Source organism: Phoxinus phoxinus, assembly GCF_949152265.1.
Source record: "Phoxinus phoxinus genome assembly, chromosome: 1".
In the NCBI taxonomy this organism is placed as follows: Eukaryota; Metazoa; Chordata; class Actinopteri; order Cypriniformes; family Leuciscidae; genus Phoxinus; species Phoxinus phoxinus.
This window is the reverse complement of record NC_136876.1, coordinates 776615-795424: the sequence shown is the minus strand read 5'-3', so window position 1 is coordinate 795424 and position 18810 is coordinate 776615. Positions and strand designations below refer to the sequence as shown.

The 18810-nt window shown below is 37.8% G+C and overlaps 1 protein-coding gene across 2 annotated transcripts in view; it reads right to left on the bottom strand.

Moving 5' to 3' along the window:
- LOC307005951 (uncharacterized protein) overlaps positions 1–18810 on the bottom strand; it is a 120395-nt gene that overhangs the window by 100371 nt on the left and 1214 nt on the right. For both annotated transcript variants that reach the window (XM_079626498.1, XM_079626499.1), the window contains one exon: positions 14048–14423. In XM_079626498.1, the coding sequence (XP_079482624.1) occupies positions 14048–14081 (34 nt within the window). In that variant the 5' untranslated portion in view covers positions 14082–14423. The remainder of the gene's footprint in view (positions 1–14047; positions 14424–18810) is intronic.

Genomic DNA, 18810 nt, shown 5'->3' with positions numbered 1-18810 from the left:
AAGTTACACAGTGTAGCTTTAAGTTCACCACCATTTAGTTCAGTTTATAAGCTGTCAGATGACACCAAATATGGCATAGGTACATATTAGAACACACTAGTAAATAAACAGTATGTAGTTGGAAGCATATGTCCTGTGAAGCAAATAGTACAGATGTGTCATTGAGGGGCAAACGACTCTGTCTCTCCCGACAGAACTATCCTGAGACTGGAGTGTGCCAGCAGTCCTCAATCAGCATAGTGATGAAACCCTCGCACTAGATAGGCATTAGCATACTGTGATGATGAAGGCCATTGTGCCACGTTCACATGTATACCTTTAAAAGGATTTCTGAAGTACTAGGGCAGTAAAGAGTTCTGCCCATATTTGCTCAGCCCTACAAATCCCTCCTCGGGTTCATTGGACCTCAGGAATTATGATGATTAATAAGAGTAATGATGATAATTGTCAAGGAAGATACACACACAGAACGCCTACTCCCATCAAGGTGAAGGCTTAGTCAGATGATCATGTGGAGACACTTGTCAGGAACTCTGTCCATATAGCAATTCTTCTTCTTTTATGTCCATCGATGGCTTTGGTAAGCCGAACAAGATCTCTAGTGTCTGTGGTGGTCTGCTCCTTCTCATGGCATCTTCAACTCTCTGCTGTTCATGTCACACAGTGAAGTTAGCTTTAAGTAGAGAAAATGACTTGCAGGAAATAGCAAGCCCTGAAAACTGAAAAAGGCATTAATTGGCAACAAAGTCCTAGATGACTGAACAACCACAGCACACAACTTGATGAAAGGAAACAGTATCATCTGCAAAACAAGTATGCAAAGGTTACAACTTTTAAGGGAGTATCAACATGTAGTAGTTAAGTTGTTGGGCACCGTAGTATTCCACATAATAACTCGATCTCTGATGACAACAGAGATGGCATATTTTGATTGAATAATGAGATGATTGCTCAGGATATAATGAAGGAAAGAAAACATGAAACATATCTCCGTTCACATAATGACTGTGACAATGTATAGAAAAAATAAACAAAAGAAAAGAAAATGGGAAAAGAATGCGGTGGATATGAGGTGACCAAATAAAACCAGTTGACTATCAGGAAACTGTAGTACATGATTAAAGATACGGGGTTCCCGTGTCTTTAAAGGGGCAAACATGGAAATGGTGTCAAAAAGAAAAGTTTTAGAATCTCTGGTACTGTTACATGAAACATCAATAAATTGCCTTAAAGAAAATCAACAAGTGTTGTTTTCAAACCTCCTCTGATAGTAGGAGCATCAACAAAATATTTAGTGAAACCAAATTCAGAAACTTGATGAACTTCAATCAATTGTTGATGTAATTAACAGGTAAAGACTTAAAAAAAACTAAAAATGTCTCAAATGAAAAGTAAATGAAATGCCCATGGTGTTACTGTAAGATGGCAAAAAACAAAGATGCAAAAATAGACAAAAGCAAAAATGTATTGAATTTAACTGTGTGTAGAGAGACAAACGTCTGACTGTATTTAGCTGTGTGTTTGTGTGACCATGCTCCACCCTAAGGTGACAAAGGTTGCTGTTGACAATTGTGATGCAAATTTGGTCCTGTTGCTGCAACAGGGAGCCCATGAACATCTCTGTTTAGTGAGATGGGGAGTGAGACTCGTGATCAGGTTGTAATTGGGCTCAAATTACTTTTCACCTAGGTTTGTCACTAGACCATGGTAAAAGACAAAGTTGTGAGAAAAGCATCTACATGGTTAATGCAACTGTGAAACATATTGAAGGCGTGTGGCGTTTATGTGCTCCTGTGTATGGTTTAACTCCAGCGTCCAAAGTTGTTATCTCAGTAAGAGTTTTAGATGCATTTGAGCTTTGGTTACTTGCAGAGTGCTGGCTTGTGTCATTAGAGTGTGATCGTCTGCGTGTTATGAAATAGGGTGGAGGTCTGCCTCTGCCCAGTGACCAGCACTTTTCCTCTGTATGGCCTGTTTTGTGACAGGAATTACAGAATCTGTCCAGTTTGCCACAGTGTGGCTTCTGAAAAACACAGCTACCTCACCATGCATTTGTTTGCGTGACTCAATTTTTGTTGCCAGCTGACAAAACCTTTGAATGTATTCTGTGCTGGAGAAGCACCACACGAGCGATTTCTGTACACACCCTGCATTTGTAAGCAGGAATTCAAGGATAATTACACTGTTGTGGATAGCACCTTTAATTCCAGAATACTCCTCAAAAAGTTCAAAGATATTTTCTGCATATGTCTCAAACGATTCTTCAGTACTCTGTTTCCGATTGAAAATGAATTCCCATCCAACAGGACTACATCCCTGCAGATCACGAAGGCATTGTTTTAGTCTATTAAAGATTTCACTCTTAGGCTCATGTTGATACATTGACTGCACAATGGTGCCTGTCATCAAAACCTGTGGCATCTTTAGATCAGAACATCTGGAATTGAGCTGATTACAATTTGCCAAATATCTTTTGGTTCGAGCTGAAATGCATGTTTTAGGTCTTAAAATGTGACAATTTACTCTCAGTCTAGAGCCCTGTATAGTGCTGTATTTCTGCTTGACATGAGTGCCAGTTCACTACTGTCTACCTAAATGTCCTGTGCTCAGCACACACCGGCTATAGGTGGAGAGGAGAGATTTGGCTATAGGGTGATGTGTGGCTAACTTACACAGAAGAGCCTTTGTTGCTCAGCACATGAAAATAAACTACTTACCGTGATCTCAGACTGTGTTTAAGTGGTTTCTCCACTGTATGGATCTTCATGTGTAGCTTCAGGGCACTTTTAAAAGAGAAACTCTTCCCGCACTGATCACACGTGTGCGGCTTCTCTCCAGTGTGGATCCTCTCATGTGATCTCAGATCTGCTGATCGACTGAATTTTGTGTGTCAGTGTGAACATATGTAAGGTTTTTCTCCAGTGTGGATCCTCTCATGTGTTTTCAGATATGATGAGTGACTGAACCTCTTGTCACAGTGTGGACACTTGTAAGGTTTTTCTCCGCTGTGGATCCTCTCATGTGATCTCAGATCTGCTGATCGACTGAATCTTGTGTCACAGTGTGAACATATGTAAGGTTTTTCTCCAGTGTGGATCCTCTCATGTGATTTCAGATATGATGAGTGACTGAACCTCTTGTCACAGTGTGAACACTTGCAAGGTTTTTCTCCGCTGTGGATCCTCTCATGTGATCTCAGATCTGATGACTGACTGAACCTCTTGTCACAGTGTGAACACTTGTAAGGTTTTACTCCAGTGTGGATCATCTCATGTCTTTTCAGAGATGACGGCTGACTGAATCTCTTGTCACAGTGTGCACACTTGTAAGGTTTTTCTCCAGTGTGAATTCTCTGGTGCAGTTTTAAATGGCCCGCTGTAGTAAAAGTCTTCTCACACTCAAAGCACATGTACTCTCTCACACCAGTGTGAGTTTTCTCATGTGTATGTAAATTAGGCAGCTGTGAAAAACTCTTTCCACACACAGAACATGAATGCGGCTTCTCCTTCGTATGAACTGTCAGGTGTGCCTTCAGCTTTGATGCCCAGAGAAATGTTTTGCCGCATTGATCACATGTGAACGGCTTCTCTCCAGTGTGGATCCTCATGTGTCCTTTAAGATTTGATGATTGACTGAATCTCTTCCCGCACTGATCACATGAGAACGGCTTCGCTCCGGTGTGGATCCTCATGTGAAGATTAAGGGATGATGATCGACTGAAACTCTTCCCGCACTGATCACACGAGAACGGCTTCTCTCCCGTGTGGATCCTCATGTGAACATCAAGACATCGTTTGGTTGTTAAACTGTTTCCACACTGAGTGCAGGTGAAAGATTTCTTGGCTCTTCTTTTCTTTAAAAATGTATTTTTAGTCTTTGAGCGACTCAAAGGTTTTCCTCCAGGTTGGACATGATGTTCCTCCTCCACTTCACTCAGTTCTTCACTCTCCTCCTTCACTTCTCTCAGTTCTTCACTCTCCTCCTTCACTTCTCTCAGTTCTTCACTCTCCTCCTTCACTTCTCTCAGTTCTTCACTCTCCTCCTTCACTTCTCTCAGTTCTTCACTCTCCTCCTTCACTTCTCTCAGTTCTTCACTCTCCTCCTTCACTTCTCTCAGTTCTTCTCTCTCCTCCTCCACTTCTCTCAGTTCTTCACTCTCCTCCTTCACTTCACTCAGTTCTTCACTCTCCTCCTTCACTTCCATCGGGTCTGACATGAAAGAAAAAAATATTACATTTAATGTTCAGTACTTCAAAATGATTCAAAGAGAGAAATATAAAGTGAAAGGACATGAAAGTGGGCCCTGATGTAAAGGTAGAAAGTAGACAACTGTTATAAAATATTATGATAATTTGATGCCTTATCTTCCAATTATTATTTTTAAAACATTACAGGCACGAATCCCATGTTTCTTTAGCAAGAACTCCATCCATCCATCCATCCTCTTCCGCTTATCCGGGGCCGGGTTGCGGGGGCAGCAGTCTAAGCAGAGATGCCCAGACTTCCCTCTCCTTAGCCACTTCCCCTAGCTCTTCCGGGGGGACACCGAGGCGTTCCCAGGCCAGCCGAGAGACATAGTCTCTCCAGCGTGTCCTAGGTCTTCCCCGGGATCTCCTCCCGGTGGGACGTGCCCGGAACACCTTCCCGGGAAGGCGTCCAGGAGGCATCCGGAACAGATGCCCGAGCCACCTCAGCTGACCCCTCTCGGTGTGGAGGAGCAGCGACTCTACTCTGAGCTCCTCCCGAGTGACCGAGCTCCTCACCCTATCTCTAAGGGATCGCCCAGCCACTCTACGGAGAAAGCTCATTTCGGCCGCCTGTATCCGGGATCTTGTTCTTTCGGTCATGACCCAAAGCTCATGACCATAGGTGAGAGTAGGAACGTAGATTGACCGGTAAATCTTCGCCTTGCGGCTCAGCTCTTTCATCACCACGACAGACCGGTACATCGACCGCATTACTGCAGAAGCTGCACCGATCCGTCTGTTTATTTATTTTTATTTTTTTACCTTTATTTTACCAGGTAGGCCGATTGAGAACAAATTCTCATTTGCAACGGCGACCTGGCCAAGATAAGGCAAAACATGTGCAAGACAACAGTGTTACATAATAAATACACAGAACACAAGAGTGCAAATTTACAAATTACAGTGAACACAATAAGACAATATAGGGTCAAAACAGGATAAGATATATGCGAGTCTGTTAAGCAACATAATTAAGACATAGCGAGAGTATTTTAAGATTAAAAATAATTATTTTACTGGATATATAAAATGTATCTTATTAAAATATATCTAACCAATAAGTCAAGAAACTCAGCAAGTATGACAGTAGTGCAGGTGAAAAAGTCCACTGAGAGAATAGTCCAAAAGATAGGAGGCAATTAACAGGTACATATATCGGTCAGATGTTCAGAAAGGAGTAATTTAAAAGCAACTGGTGATATGAGTTTTTCAAGTTTTAAGGTTTTTTGTAATTCATTCCTGTCAATCTCCCGTTCCATCCTTCCCTCACTCGTGAACAAGACCCCAAGATACTTAAACTCCTCCACTTGAGGCAGAAACTCTCCACCAACCTGAAGTAGGCAAGCCACCTTTTTCCGACTGAGGACCATGGCCTCGGATTTGGAGGTGCTGATAGTCAACCCAGCCACTTCACACTCGGCTGCAAACCATCCTAGTGCATGCTGAAGGTCCTGGTCTGATGGGGCCAACACGACAACATCATCAGCAAAGAGCAGAGACGATATCGTGTTGTTCCCAAACCGGACACCCTCCGGCCCCTGGCTGCGCCTAGAAATTCTGTCCATAAAAATTATGAACAGAACCGGCGACAAAGGGCAGCCCTGCCGAAGTCCAACATGCACCGGGAAGAAGTCTGACTTACTGCCGGCAATGCGAACCAAGCTCCTGCTTCGGTCGTACAGGGACCGGACAGCCCTTATCAAAGGACCCTGGACGCCATACTCCTGGAGCAGCCGTCTCTAAATCCACAAAGCACATGTGGATTGGTTGGGCAAACTCCCATGAACCCTCCAGCACCCTGTGGAGGGTATAGAGCTGGTCCAGTGTTCCACGGCCTGGACGAAAACCGCACTGTTCCTCCTGAATCCGAGGTTCTACTATCGGCCGTAATCTCCTCTCCAGTACCCTGGCATAGACTTTCCCGGGGAGGCTGAGAAGTGTGATATCCCTGTAGTTGGAACACACCCTCCGGTCCCCCTTCTTAAAAAGAGGGACCACCACCCCGGTCTGCCATCCCAGAGGCACTGTCCCCGACCGCCACGCGATGCTGCAGAGACGTGTCAGCCAAGACAGGCCCACAACATCCAGAGACTTGAGGTACTCAGGGCGGATCTCATACACCCCCGGTGCCTTGCCACCGAGGAGTTTCTTGACTACTATGTGATTAGACACATCTCTTTGACCTAGCATTCACATAATGCATTATAGACTTCTATAATTCAATGTTAGGCTGCATAGATTAGGTCAGCCGGAACTGGGAACACTTCCCATAAATCCTGATGTACTCGTTACATCATAAGAAGAATGGCATCTACGCTAATTTTAGTGTCTTTGTTTATCCCGAGGTTTTCCCGCAGCCTGCCGGATCCAGGCCGTATCCAGATCTGAGGAAGGACCTTCGCCTGGACACGATGACAACGCAGTGCTGAAGTGTCCACTAGCCTCTCCCTATGGAGGAACTCTACAGATAAAGCATTGTCGGGATAATTTTGGTTTGTGTATCTCCCCCGAAGTGATAAAATTCTGTATAAAAATTCTAATGCCAGACAAGTAGTTTAACCCTCTGGGGACCAAAAACGCGCCGGCGCGTTTTGATCGTTTTTTTAAACAAAAATAGACAAAATAGACCTAAAATACATTTTTTGTCATACAGGCTTAAGAAATATGAAAAAATAAACTGTTAAATGTCTTCTTATTTATGGGTTCACTTAAAATCGAAATAAAACATTGTGCTTTTGTAAAATAAAGAAAGTAAACAGGGAGTGCTTTCTGCATCTCCGTCTCCGTGAACTTTTTTTCTAGTGCACGTCTGAAAACTTAAACAAAACTCAGCGAATACTATTCACTCATACATGAGCTATATAATGAGCTATATATTTCGTTTTGGATAGATTATAAAGTTTTTACTGCCACATCAAAACCTAATTTACAAGGTGCAAACAAAATCTTAAAAGGTCAAATAAGCCTTCTCTTTAAATTATTTTTGTGTTTTATTAGTGACAAATTTGGGGAAGGGATAGCCTACATATTCCAAAACGTTCTGAAAATACAAATGAGAATTAACTGCACAATTACTAGAAATGTTTACCTTGGATATTATACAATTTGCAAGCATACACAGTTTGTGGAAAAATACACTTTTTTCAAGATGTTTCCAACTCTGAACCAATTCTGTAGTTATATATATATGCATGCATGCATGCATGCATGCATGCATGTATGTATGTATGTATGTATGTATGTATGCATGTATGTATGTATGTATGTATGTATGTATATGTATGCATGTATGTATGTATGTATATGTATGTATGTATGTGTGTGTTGTCTTTGCATTCTTTCTTGTAGCCACAGTGACACCTAAGGCTCATTAGTATGCAGCATTAGCAGGTCTTTGTCTTCTCTCAGGTGTGAATGAGGACATTATTCATGACCTTGTTGGATCATTCACGCCCCCCTGCATATTGCCTTTCCAAACAAAAAGTGTCTTACAAAATTTAAATCAATCTATTGTTTAATGTGAACGATTAGCCCGGATGATTTTCAGATCATTTTGAAGTAAATACTCTAGCCGACAAGATCCATTAGTCAAAAGTATTGTGGGAATATGTAAAGTTGGTCGTTTGTGGTCTTATATCAGAAAATTTAAGTTAGAGTTTTTTGAATAACCACGCATAAATAATATTCTCTCAAAAATGCAAACATGTACATACATGTTGCTCACATATTATGATAGCCATGTTTGTGCTAAATATAGTGTAATTACACCTTTGCCATTCATATGTTTATAAGCAACTGAAAAAAAAAAAAAATGTATTTTTTTGGACCCCAAAAAAACCTTGGTCCCCAGAGGGTTAAGGCTTGGTTTGTAGGGAATTACAAACATGCGCACATATATTAAAATGCGCATAACTATAGAATTAATTCTTGATGCGCACGTGAGCACCATCAGCGTTTCTCACAGGTTCGCGTTTAAAGTCTGTGTAGAGAGAGCGGTGTCGTCTTAGCGGTCTCTAATTTAATAATTTAATAACTAATGATCGTTGTGACAAAAGTGAATCAATCAAAACTAACTTCAGCTGGAAAATAACATTATTCAAGAACCGCTATGAAGCCAAAACAATCTGTTGCCTTAAATTATCCGTTTGTCTCTGTAAAGCTGCTTTGAAACAATCTACATTGTTAAAAGCGCTATAAATGAAGATGACTTGACTTGACTTAAAATATACATCACTGCCATATTTTGACACCAACTTTGAGATTTATATTTATTTTACTAATAACCTTTTAATTATTAATGGCCGTTCACACTAGACTTTTCCTTCTACTGACTTCCACTCATGCGCATGTGAAAGTGGGACACCAGAAACACAAGCTCAAGTGAATAACCCTGTGAGAAATAACACAAGCGTTTAGCATTCAAGTGGAGTGGATTGTTTATTTTAAAATTTTGAATTATTAGCCTATCATTTATTAAATTAAGGTTTGTAAAAAAGCTGCCACAGAATGTAAGTAGAATCTGCACACAGAATCTGTAGAAATTTCACACGCTCAAAGTGTAGAGCGGCCACGGTTTTAACCCTCTGGGGTCTAAGGTGTTTTTGGGGTCCTTGAGATGTTCTGACATGCCCTGACATTTGTGCTCTTTTCAGTTGCTTATAAACATGTTAATGGCAAAGGTGTAATTACACTATATTTAGCACAAACAGGGCTACCATAATATGTGAGCAACATGCATGTACATGTTTGTATTTTTGAGAGAATAATGTTTATGCGTGGTTATTCAAAAAACAAAAAATTAAAGTATCTGAAATAACGCCACAAAACACATAGTAAATATGTTCACAATACTTTTGAGTAATGGAAGTTGTCATCTAGAGTTTTTCCTTCAAAATGATCTGAAAATCATCCTGCTAATCACTCACATAAAACAATACATTGATTTACATTTTGTAAAACACTTTTTGTTTGGAAAGGCAATATGCGCAGGGGCGTGGACGATCCAACACCATCATGTATAGTGAGTGGTTCTCACCTGAGAAGACAATGACCCGCATAATGACCCCGCATAATGACCCCGCATAATGACCCCGCATAATGACCCCGCATAATGACCCCGCATAATGAGCCTTTCATTCACTAATAAAAAACAATAATAAATAATTTAATGAGAAGGCTTATATTGACCTATAAAGATTATTTTACATCTAACTTGTAAATATTTTTTTTTTGCTATTTTATTAAGAAGTGTTCGCATGTAATTTAACAACAATTACAATTTTAACAATATTTCAAGTGTAATCTCTTATTTTTAAAGTATCACACATATTTCAAAGTTAAGGATTCATTAGTTTGATATAGCCTAACGTTACATTGGAACAAACACTATAACATCTATAGTTTGAGTTTATTTTTGATAAAACATACTATATATTTAACATATGAGCAGAAACTGGCTAACAAAAGCTTATTTGATGTCTATTTTACAGCAAAAACTTTATAGTCTATCCAAAACTAGTCACAACTAGCAACGGCGCGCATATACAGTATGCCGTTCATTCATCACACACAGAAACGCGATTCATATTTAAACTTTTTGCGGTTTACAGACACTATTCCATATCGCGATTACAACAAAGCATATAAGAATAAAAAACTTACTACTTCGCTCTTTTTATATAGATTACATAAACAGAACATATTTGTTTTAGTTTTGAATTAGATAATTTAAAAGTACACACTTAAATGATTATAAAGATATATTGCTCATGCCTGGGTGAATATGGAATTATTCTTGTGCCAATAAAAATGAACGTAACTTTTCAAGAAACTGATGAAAATATAAATTGAAACTGAAAAAAATATCTTTGAAACTGAAAAAGAATAAATCGTGGGCACATTTTTTTTACTTCGTTCTTAATACACTGCATGTTTTCATTAACGCTTCTGAAGTTTTCGTTTACGCTACGCTCCCTGAGTTTTCGTTCGCAGTTCTGACACATATCTCTCGTGGGGGCGGGGCTAGTAGCAGTGTGTTCTCATTGGCTACTGAGTTTTTGATTGACAGCTTCTTGACCTGGAAGTGAAGACGTCAGTGTTGTGTTTACATGTGTGGATGTGAGCGTCTGTAAGCGCAGCTTTCTATTTCATTTGAGTGATATTAAGTTTGTATCTGTATTTATTTGCTGGTACACTATATTGTTGAGATGATTTCTTATAGAAGGAATAGTACAGACGAATGATATCATTATCATTAGTCATCGTCGCTATCAGGATACTGGATACTCGTGGTAAGTTTTTTTTTATACAATACTCATACTATTTATAATACAGTAGGCTACTTGCTTTTTCAGGTGGTGAGGCATTTTAGAGCTCAGTGAGCCCATAACATTATACAGTGTTGTCTTGATTTAACTGTTAGCCCAATCATTACATGTCATGACTTGTTTATCTACATATTACAGTCTTCGATTAGATCATATTTCCCCCCAGCCAACCCAAACAACCTTGTGTAGCCTAGTACAAAAATTACTGTATCAGACAATGACCGATGGCATTGGACCAGAGCGCTGTCAATCACTGCCTGATTCAACTTTGGCAATGTAAAGCCTTTTTTCCATGCCAATAAAGCTATTTAAACCTGAATTTCTCAATTTCTGATTAATTTGCAATGCAGAGTTTTTGAAAGAGGAGAGACACGACTTGACCACAGACCACGTCTCTGTTCATGATATGTCAACACTCACTTATTTTGAAGTATCAAAAACACAATTCTCACTTATCTTCCTCACCCTCATGCTGTCCCAGATGCAGTTTACTTTCTTTCTACGGATACACACGAATTAAGATTTTAAGGATTGTAATCCATCTCTGCGAGTCCTAAAGATGCTTTAAAAACCACACACAGTGACCGTGATGTCCATGCGACCTCGGTGGATGAACCAATGCCTTCTGGAGAGAAACTATAGGCTAGATAAGAAAATACTAATAATGTAAACTGTTTTAACTATTAAAAATAACTTCCGACCAACTGTCACACGTACATGAATTACCATCCACTTGTATTATGAACTCACAGAGATGGATTATTTCCTTAAAAATCTTTGTTTATGTGAAGAAAGAAAGTCATACACATCTGGGACGGCTGAAGGCGAGTAACTGATGAGAGAATCCTCATGTTTACGGCGGACTATCTTTGTGCCCAGCCGGTCACTGCTCTACTATTACTGTACCAGGAACTGTTCAGAGGATCATAGCATCATTTAAAATGTATATGAATTTTAAATATGCATTTAGAATTGTGCATTTTGTATAGTAATGTATATCATGATAATACTGTGCATTACGTGTATAGTATGCAGGTGACAAATAAAAACACACTTAAATATGTACATTTATTTGAATTTATATGTTTAATTACATTACATTAACTGGTTGTATAAGTCACAATTGAAACTGTTGATGATTGTTAACATTTTAATTTGAAATGTTAGAAGATATTATTAACTAAATTAAATAATTAAAGTAAATTATCAGCATGATTAAAACAATGGCAACAAGAACATTATTTGTGTGAAATATGAAATGCGCTTTGAGGTCTGTATCATCTGACAGCAGGCCACGATTGTAATTGTTACGGCTAGTGCCGTTTTGTGTGTTGTTCGTTTGTTTCCCCCCTTTCTGTTTGTTTTTTCTTTCACTTTCTTAGTTCCGCGCCATTGGCTGTGCCTCCTGTCACTCATCGTTGGAGCCGATGACGCTGCGCTGCTTTCCTCCAATCGGCGGACACCGGGAAACATATAAACGGAGACGCTGACGCTGAGAGAGGATAGGCTTTGTTTTTGTCTGTTGTTGCTCTGAGAGAGTTCGTGATTGAGAGATGCGCTCATGTTGTGTATTGTGGTTCCGATTCGTAGTATGTTTGTGTGCTACCTAAACAACTCTTCACCACCATTTGTTTGAATGGCTATGTTTACAATGGGGAAGGAAGGAGAGGAAAGGTAAAGATATCACGTGATATACATTGAGCACCACTTGTTAGTTAACTATTGTGAGAAACACTAGGTTAGAGGCGTGCATCACTTCTTGTATTTTTGTTTTGATTTAGTTAGTATAGTTTAAATTAGGGTATCTTTGGATACTGAAGATGTTCTTTTCTTTTTCTTTGTTTTAGTTAGTTTAGTACTGACTATTAATGAGTTAGAGGGTTATGTTTTGATTATTTCATTTATTTGATTGCCGCCCAATTCCCTTCTTCTTTTCCCCTGTCTGGGTGTCTTTTTGTTCTTTACTTTTCTGTACATATTATTGTAAGATGGTTTGTTTATGGATTCGTCCTATTCCATTTTCTTTTTGTAAATAAATATGGGTTGATTGTCTTTGGAGCTGTGGTATTCTTTGCTGACATTTGCATTGGTACGAAGTCGAACTACGACATTTAATGTTATTCCCTATACCCCTTTAATAATCTCAGGGTACGTAACAGTAATGTTCATATTGTTTAAATTCCTCTTATTTAATTCATTTTGATGGTGTAAATGCATATGCTAACAATGAGTAATGTGATGGCCTTGACGGCTGAATACATCACACACGTACTGTACGCTAGTATTCTCTTTAAATTGTAACAGCTCAACCTAATCAGAGCCTAACATGCAAAATAATCATCAGGAATAAACAAATATTCTCCGAAAACATTGACACTACACAATATGTTCAGTATTATATAGCCTACTTTAATGTACAATTACACCTGAATAGACTGAATAGATCTCTTGCGCTCCTAAAAGCTTCTGTCGGTTAAGTAGTAGTAGCAGCAGGTAAATACAGATAAAATAAAATTAAAAACATAACTTAATATCACTCAAATGAAATAGAAAGCTGCGCTTACAGACGCTCACATCCACACATGTAAACACAACACTGACGTCTTCACTTCCAGGTCAAGAAGCTGTCAATTAAAAACTCAGTAGCCAATGAGAACACACTGCTACTAGCCCCGCCCCCACGAGAGATGTGTGTCAGAACTGCGAACGAAAACTCAGGGAGCGTAAACGAAAACTCAGGGAGCGTAAATGGAAACTCTGGAAGTGCATTTGTAAGTTCAGATCAGCGAAAGAAATATGAGAAATAGTTAAAAAATGTGCCCACGATTTATTCTTTTTCAGTTTCAAAGATTTTTTTTTCAGTTTCAATTTATATTTTCATCAGTTTCTTGAAAAGTTACGTTCATTTTTATTGGCACAAGAATAATTCCATAGGTGAATAGTATTTGCCCGCGCGTTTGCCGACCCCAGCGGGTTAACTCAACCCTGTTACTCCTGACATGATTTTCCTCCTTTTAAACACAGCATTTCTTAAAACTGTGACACTCAGGAAGTGACATCATCTGGGCTCTTTCTGGAGCATGATGGGAAGACAAGAGAATAATCTCAATCCATTTTTACACAAACTGTAGCATTGACTGTATTCATCAACCCCGTTACTCAGTAACTTGGCATTTACTGATTATTCCTAAAAAATATATACTTTGTAACAAATTCTGGTAAGATTGTTGCAAATTGGGAACAAGATATAAAATAATGTAAAATAAAAGTTAAAATAGTATTTAGCTTGATCTGATGTTGACAATCAATATAAAAGTGTCTCAAATCTCCCTTTACTGACCATTTGTTGAAGAAACCCAGAACATTCTGCACCATTTCATAGTGTAACTGTTTATCTAAATGTGATGAAGTGCTTGAATATTTCTAACATGAATTTTCTTCAGCATCATGAATGAATGAAGAATAAACACCAACCTCTTTGTTCTTCAGGATCTTCAGTGCGTTTCATTCTGCAGGGTTCTGGATCACTCGTGTTCTCACTGTCCTCTTTAATAAACTCAGTCTCTGCAGATTTCAGCTCTTCCTGACGCTTTCATGCTCGTCTCCACTTGTAGCTGACGGGGATTTACAGCATTTATTGGGGAATTACTGTGGGAGGAGCTTCACTGATGATGTGATTGCAGTGGGAGGAGCTTCACTGATGATGTGATGACTGTGGGAGGAGCTTCACTGATGATGTATTCCAGTGTGGGAGGAGCTTTACTGATGATGTGATTGCAGTGGGAGGAGCTTCACTGATAATAAATTCCAGTGTGGGAGGAGCTTCGCTGATGATGTGGGAGGAGCTGATCTGCCAAAATCAAAAATATCAATTACTGAGTTTTGTTTTTATAATAAATTACATTTCTAAGCATTTATGTCTGTCTATCTATTCATCGTACAGTAACTGATGCCAATTCATTCATTATTTTTATTGCTAATCCTAACATTATTCTGCTTCTTCATTAACATACAGGCATCTAGAAATATAGTAAAGAATATAAATAATGGTAAGAAAAACAGTTAAAATCGTAAACAGAAATAATCTTACATATAGTAGCTAACTGTTAGAAACACATGATTTGAGTCAGATAGATGACTAAAGCCTATAAAACTACTGCTATACTGAAAGACAATACGGTTATTTCTCACAATATCATCTTGGATGTGTGTTGATTATGGAAGTAAAATACTGACAAATGTTTTTGAAATAAAAAAGCCTGTTGAATTGCACTACTTGAAAAAAATATGTATTGCATTAACCATGCTTGCATTTTAATGCATTGTATTTTTAGGGCTTGCATTTTTATGGGCTGAAATTCAACATGGTTGTATATTTAAGCTGTGAATATTAAAATTCAAAACATTTCAAACACATTTTCATTCATAAAAATTCAATAATCCATTTTCACCTTTCAAATTTCCCTTCCAAAATATTCAAACTGTTAAAAAATACAACCTATAATATTCAACGGGCAATTTTCGGTCCACTTTATTTCGCTTTACAAATTCGCTTCCACAAATTCAGTGGTTCAAATTCGACAGTAAATTCAACATTGACATCCAGGAACTGCAGGAAAAGCAGTAGATTACCGAGCATAATCTCCATCTGCTGTTAGTCGACCTCACCAGCAGGGGGCGCAAGCGCGTGTTGTTGACGAAGACCAGAGCAACAGTTAGAGCAAGCCATTCATTCATAAAAACTGATTTATAGAAATGTAAGTGTATTTGTGATTATTATGATGGCTGTTTTCATGTTTAATTCAGTGTCTTCACGGTCCCTGTGTAGCCTACATCTTACAAAACAACTATTTGCACAAGAAAAGCATTGATGGCGGTTTAACCTCGAGTGTGTGTGCGTGTGTGTGTGTGTGTGTGCATGGACTAATACATTCACCTGTACTCTGTGTGTGTGTGTGTGTGTGTGTGTGTGTGTGCATGGACTAATACATTCACGTGTGTGTGTGTGTGTGTTCTGTTATAGTATTACTATTAGTAGTCATGTCTCAGTACGGCTGTTGCCATCTATCGGTTGAGAAAAGCATTTTAATTTAATTTTAAAATGAAAGAGTCAAATAATACCGTAGATTGTTAATGAATGTGTGACCGCAAACATGAAGCTGCGTGGGCGAAAAACATGTAAACAATTTTAAGGCTATTTTGGCTATGCTAATCGCTGTTGTAAACTATAGCAAGCCGTTAAACGTACACCACTGAATGCCTCGATCGCCGAAAAAAACTACATGTAACCAAATTCAATGTTATTTTGTCTAGAAGTGTGTTACACACAGCCGGACTATATCGGGTCTATATTTAACCGAGACGGTGACATGACGGCTAGTGCTTGCTGGGAGGTTCATTTTGAATAAAATATGTCTTATGTGAAGTTGGCTATGTACTAATGAAATATTATTAAACAAAGTGTTTTTATCATGTTAACAAGAACACTGGGATGAATAACTTTAAGCTTTGTAAACACATTTTGGGATTATTATTTTCCGTCGATCTTAGTACACGGTTTAACTACAGAAGAGTCACGTTTTAAATAGGAAAAATATTGAAACTCGTTGGTCATTTTGAAAGAAATGCTACTGGACCCATCAGAAACAATGATCTATGCTAAGCTATGCTAAAACTGGTACCGTCAGACCCGGAGTTCGGCTGAATGGATTCGGAAACGTTAAAACTGATCAACTCTGGGCGAGCTGGAGAATGAGCCTATTTCCAAAAAAGTGGCGTATCCCTTTAAGCTTTGTAAACACATTTTGGGACATTTTTGTGCATCTCATCAAACGTTGCGGACACACATGGCACCCGTTTCGTAGAATGACTATTTTTAAAACTTTTATGATCATTTTTAGTTTCTGCACATATAAAATGTTATTATTTTAATGATCTACTTTCTTGATATATTTAGATTAATTTGGTCATATTATGCCGCTGTAATTATTGATCTGTAGTGGTTTATGTAGTGGTATATATTAGTGATTGTTTTTGTGTTATTGATGTTTTATCCATGTCATACAGTGTGAGTTTAGTTGCTAGCTAGCTTTTTAAAAACTGTCTATTTACATCTATTGTGTGAAATGGGGGGAGAGACGGACGAGGAGGATAACACAACAACGTCGGATGAGCCACCAGTGTCAAAGAAAATACTATTTACAACCTACAACTCAGACTCAGACCCCAACACATAATAATAATCTGAGTGTCCCGGTTTTTCACAAATCAAAGGTGGCAACCCTATGCCCGACCGATGCGGACTTTCAAATATCAAATGAAAGCCTATGTCTAAAGGGTTATCATGGTTGTCAACAAATGCACGTGCACGTATGACAGAGTTTACGACAGTAGTAGAGGACAATACTGTTTCTCAACTCTAGGGGGACCCCGAGAGCAAAAGTTACCTGGTGTTGCTTTAATAGTTTTTTAAAAGTTAAAATTATACTTTATCAATTTGTTTTGTTGTTTCAAATGATTACAAATATTCAAAAGTAATTAAATAAAAATACAAAATCGAAGAAAACAAAAAAAATTATATAAAACAAAATCAAAGAAAATAAATCTTATAAAAGTTATGCAGGCACACATTTAACAATAATTGTCAAGTGACAAATAAATAAAAACTCCATGCGTTAATCCCGAGGCGCCCTTTTTGTTAGCAGTATTTTTAAACCGTCAAGATGGGACAAATTGCCTGCACAACTTTTATTAATTTTTTTAAAAAAACTTTATTAAAAAGAGAGATTTATTTATTAAAAGTTATAATAAGAAAGAAAGAATAATATTCTTTTTAATAAGTTCAATTCAGAATTGTTTATTTATTATTCAAAAGAATTATGTTCTTAAGAAAACTTTTATAAGTTTTAATAACTTTTATAATATTTATTTTATTTGCAAGCATGAGTCAAAAAATGTATTTATTTTTTAAACGATTTAACGGAAAAGATATATTTTAGATATACATATCAAATATTATAAAAGATACAAATTATGTTTTCAGATTTATTTTCTTTGGTTTGATTTTGTTTTTTATTTTGTTTTAAATCGAAAAAAATCGATTTTGTATTTTTATTTATTTACTATTAGGCTATTTATTTGGAGCTGGTACAGCTCAGTGTGTGATGCTTTTGCTATTTCAGAGGAAAAGATTTTATTTAAATTAATCATTTTAGTTTTTTCAGTCCATCATAGAATTATGTTGTGTATGGTCTAAACATGCTTTTCAATTAAATCAAATGTTCAAACACTCAAGCTTTGTTTTCATTTTTTTAATGCTTTGTTAAATTTATATTTGTAATCATTTGAAACAACAAAACAAATGGATAAAGTATAATTTTAACTTTTAAAAAACGACTAATATTATAGGCCTATAGCTAGTATATTGTATTTTGTTAATAGGACAAAACATAATTCGTATCTTTTATAATATTTGATATATATATATATATATATATATATATATATAAAATATATCTTTTCCATTATTCAAATCATTCAAATCGTTAAAAAAAAATCTTTAAAATAAAGTTTGAAAATAACGCTTTGCTCCGCCCACTTCCGGCATCAGACCACTACGCCCGTTTCACACATACTCCGTTTGCAGTGCGTATTTTTTTCCGTACCCATGTTAACGGGTCAGAGCTTTCACACTGCACACGGATGCGGTCCGGCGATCCGCTCCAGTTGCGGTGCGTGTACAGCAGTGCAGCGATCGTTTACGCACAGAGTCTATTTCTGCTGTGCGGCACCGCACTGCAGCGTATTGTTCACATTGAAATTAACATAGATTGACAATAAACTGTAATAATTTGATCATATACTCATAATTACAGTTAATGTGTTCTATATTACTAAATTACAGGATCAAGAAATAAAAAATAAAAAATCAGTATAGTCCCAAGAGTTGCAAAATGCGATCAGATATGACTTTTCCCTGTCAAGAAATACATGATATGGGGGAGACCAATCCCGTGAGAGGCCGGTGGAGAGAAAAGTAGGCCTAACTCAAAAACAAGGTGACCGTGACATGGATGACAATCGTCTCATTGTGGAGGTGGAGAAATACACAATTCTGTATGATCCACAGAATATGTTGTATAAAGATTTAAATGCCAAAGAAAAGGCATGGGAAGCAATTTCCTCGGCTATTGGTGTCGATGGTAAGTTTTAAAATGTTTGTTTCAAGTGTTATTTAT